Source organism: Macaca nemestrina, chromosome 12, assembly GCF_043159975.1.
Source record: "Macaca nemestrina isolate mMacNem1 chromosome 12, mMacNem.hap1, whole genome shotgun sequence".
NCBI lineage: Eukaryota > Metazoa > Chordata > Mammalia > Primates > Cercopithecidae > Macaca > Macaca nemestrina.
This window is the reverse complement of record NC_092136.1, coordinates 125,316,917-125,321,050: the sequence shown is the minus strand read 5'-3', so window position 1 is coordinate 125,321,050 and position 4,134 is coordinate 125,316,917. Positions and strand designations below refer to the sequence as shown.

The 4,134-nt window shown below is 43.4% G+C and overlaps 1 protein-coding gene across 1 annotated transcript; it reads right to left on the bottom strand.

Annotated features, from left to right (window-relative positions):
- Positions 1-656: 656 nt before the first annotated feature.
- LOC105476257 (prostate and testis expressed 1) lies at positions 657-3,126 on the bottom strand. The gene is made up of 5 exons (XM_011732006.2): positions 3,075-3,126; positions 2,726-2,761; positions 1,983-2,018; positions 1,574-1,696; positions 657-790 (listed from the first exon to the last, which is right to left on the bottom strand). Exons 1-5 carry the CDS (start codon positions 3,124-3,126, stop codon positions 657-659), a joined length of 381 nt encoding a protein of 126 aa, XP_011730308.1.
- Positions 3,127-4,134: the final 1,008 nt, after the last annotated feature.

The following is a 4,134-nucleotide window of genomic DNA, read 5'->3' as shown; positions in this document are numbered from 1 at the left end:
CTTCTCCTGCTTTTATTCTCCAACCACTAGTCCCAAACAGATCTGATTCTAGAAGGCAGACAATCTTTCTCTGTTCATGGTTCTGGTGCAGCTTCCTTTCCATGTCCCAATCTTCTCCTCACCCTGGGATTAACATTCATGAACAAACTCCAAGAAGACTTGAGCCACTTCTTTTTATGTTGCTACTCCCCATCCCTTCAGACCACAGTTATGTGCTTTCTTTGGAGTGGGATAAGAAAGATAACACAGAGAGAAAAAAATGTGAAAAATATTAAAATACCCTGCCACAGAAGGAAGGAAAGCAGCAGAGGAAAGAGGAAGGGATTCTTTTTTGAAATTAAACTATCCTTTTCCCTCTTTTCTGAACAAACTGGCTATACAGTGAAAGCGCAAGGGTTTATGGCAACCTGCAGGATATATTGATCTTGTTCTTGCTCTCAAGGTTATTTATTTACTTATTTTAAGGGATGAGACAGAGACTAGAAAAGGAGAGGGACTTTCCTTTCATGTGCAGAAGATGGAGCCATGTCTTCGCAATCCTCTTCTGTAGTGTGCGTGTGTGTGTGTGAGAGAGATTTTTTTAAAGAAAGTCATTGTGAAGAGGCTGAGGCAACAACCTCACCCAGAAATTGGAGTCACAGAAGAAGCATTCACTTCTAAAGGTCTTCATTGCACAGGTCGTGGCTCCTGCAGCAGCTGAAGCTCACAAAATAGACACTCCACTTTATGCTTTTCACGTCAGCACAGTTCTTCAGGCAGTCCTTGAAGGTTAACCAGGGACTACCGTCCCCTGTGGAAGGGATTAAAAACAGATCAGAAAGCCTGGCCATGAAACTTCTGCAAAAAAACTTTTCTCCAGACCACACCAACATATAGAGAGAATCTTGTGTAGTTCAAAGCTCCGTTATTCAAATGTAAGGAACTGGAAGATGTTGCAAGTCGGGGGCTTCCCAAAAGAAATGCAGCGATGGAGCAGTCTAAAATGATTACTGGGGGTAGGGCAGTAAGAAGAACAGTAATTCAGGGAATGCCAAAGCTGGGTGTTTCTCTTGAGAATCTTAACACTGATTTAAGTGAGGGTTATAAATGCCAAGAGACAATTTAGCACAAAGGGTGGAAAAAGAGAAATCATGATGTCTTGTCTTAACCATCCAGGGCAATTCAGCCACAGTCTACTGATGACGCTGGCGCTTCTATTTCCACAGTTTAGAACCAACTGTAAGGAAACCCAGACAGGCACAAGAGGCACAAGGACCAAAAGCCCCCTCCTCTCAACGACTCACTGTTACCCATTGGACATAGATTACACCTATTCTCTCACCTCGATTTATTCTCCTCTGTTTTCTTCAGGCTTCTCAAAATACTAATTCCTTAGCTGTAGGCCCCCACCCTCCTTAGTGACCACTTCCATCTAATTTTCATTACAGTATATGATGCGGATGAAGGAATCAGCCATCCCAGGTGTGAGACTGCCTATAGTAAAAGTAAAGTAAGGTCTCCCCTTTCCCCTGTGGCTGATATGTCCCTGTCTACTTCCTCTACCCATTCTTCTTTTCCCCAACCCACAACTTACTTTTGGAAATCCTTCCAACCATGCAGGCCTCTTCTGTTCCTGCTGTGCATATTCCTCTTCCTCTGGTGCAGTTTTCTCCCGGGAACTGGAGGTGGCACATCCTACACTGAACAATTTCTGTCACTTGGCCGGAGAGTGGGGAGAGAGATTGAGAAACAATGGCACTACCACAAAAGAACCCCTCTCCCTTTTTGAGTTAGAAGTCTGCCTGGAGCCAGAGGACTTTGCCAGAGCCCATCAAGCATGAACATCTTCCTCTGCGGAAATACGCTAAGCCACGAGAGTGACTGAGGTTTATGGCCTCAGGAATGTTAGCCTGAAAAATGGGAGGGGAAAGAAAGGTGGAGGAACAAGGAAAAGTGAAACAGTATCAAGACTGAGATGATCGGCAGGTCCTCTTCATACTTACAAGGAAATTCAGCTTCCACAGTAGCTATTTCATTGTCTGTACTGGCAAAGAGAAAGAAAACACATCTGAAATGTGCCTGAGATTTACTCTTGTATTGGGTTGTTATAATCTGCCCTTTGGGGTCCATCCTGTACTCTTAAATTGGAGCCATTCCAGGACCTCTGTCCCCCTAATGACTAGTCACCTACTGGGCATCTCTGCACCTCTTCTCTCCTTCTAAATCTCTTCACCTCTTCGAGGCTTCTCAGATTCATCTAACCATTCCTATAGGATGCAGCACAGACCAGAAGGAGAAAGATAAGTGCACATGCTTTTTTGCTTCATTCCTTCTTTTTAATTGACTCTGTGTGGCACAATTAAGGTAAGAGTCTTAATTGACTCTTACCTGTGGGTGCCTGGAATCTGACAATGGGGACAACCTGGAATTCCTGAAGTTCATGCTTTAGATTTGGCCAAGCAACACGTGAAAAGCCAACATTCCACTTCCTCCTTTCCCTTTTCCTTGCCCTTCACTGACACTCACTCCTGACCTTGTCCGTTGATGCTAATGTTATTTTGTCAAATCTAAAATCAGCTCCCATCCCAGCTCTGTCCTGCTGGAAGAGGTTGTTGAGTGTTGGAACTCAAGGTCTATTTCTATTTTTTTTTTTTTTTTTTTTTAGCCCCTGGTGCTCACCTCACCCCACCCATCTTTTCCTCCTCAGACCTGCCCCTTCTCATACCACTTATCTATTTCTACTCACCTGCAAATTTTCTCTTGAAAAGTGATCCAGATACTGCTGTTGAAAAAAAAAAAAAAAAAAAAAAGATACACTGTCTGCAGACTTCATTTTCCAAACCCCATCTCAAAGCTTCTGTGAAATCCACTCGATTCCTCTCTAATCTGCCTCTTTCCCCCCATAAAGGAAGGGAGAAGAGCTTTAGTTAAGGTCCTGGGGATATGACATACCCCGGGTAGAAGGCATAACATTAGAGCAGAAGCTCTTCATGTTTCTGTTACGATAGGACTTCCATGAGAAGGCCTCTGCCATGAGTGCTCTCACTTGTTCCTAAATTCAGGATTCTTACCAGCTGTCAACCCTAGGGACTCACCCCTAAAGCAGCAGAGCAGGATGGGGAGTTCCAGCAAGAGGGACTTGTCCATTTTGGAAAGAGGGAGGGCCAGGCTATAGCAGGAAGATTCAAGAGTGCCTATTTATACCCCTGCAAAGTTGGGCTTTCCTGCGAAAGGTTAGGGGTGGGGACGTTGTGGAAGCTCTTGGAAGGCATACGCTGCTCCTAGGGAAGTCAATGTCTCTGTAATTTCTCTCCCTTGCAACTTGGTGGGAGAGGGAATGGCTAGGTCAATCCTGAATCTGATTTATTCCAGTTCTACCACTCAGGATTTTTGATGCCAGGTTCTATGGTCTTTTCACTATACCATACTGTAAAAGAATGCAAAGATAAAAACTGGGCTGGATGGGTAGAATTGAGAGTCATCTACATCAAGACATTGATTAAAGCTGAGAGAATATATAAGTATAAATCATTGGAATGCAGAAAGGCAAAAAGAAGGCTGAACACAGACTTAGAAATACATACCTCTAGGAATACAGAGAAAGGTTAGGCTCAGAGGCATACAGAGGGTTCCCATGAGGAGAGTAAAGTTTCTCACTGTCAATCATCCTGGAAAGAAGCAGACCCTAGGGTAGAAAATGAAATGCTCATCATCACTGGCCATCAGAGAAATGCAAATCAAAACCACAATGAGATACCATCTCACACCAGTTAGAATGGCGATCATTAAAAAGTCAGGAAACAACAGGTGCTGGAGAGGATGTGGAGAAATAGGAACACTTTTACACTGTTGGTGGGATTGTAAACTAGTTCAACCATTATGGAAAACAGTATGGCGATTCCTCAAGGATCTAGAACTAGATGTACCATATGACCCAGCCATCCCATTACTGGGTATATACCCAAAGGATTATAAATTATGCTGCTATAAAGACACATGCACACGTATGTTTATTGCAGCACTATTCACAATAGCAAAGACTTGGAATCAACCCAAATGTCCATCAGTGACAGATTGGATTAAGAAAATGTGGCACATATACACCATGGAATACTATGCAGCCATCAAAAAGGATGAGTTTGTGTCCTTTGTAGG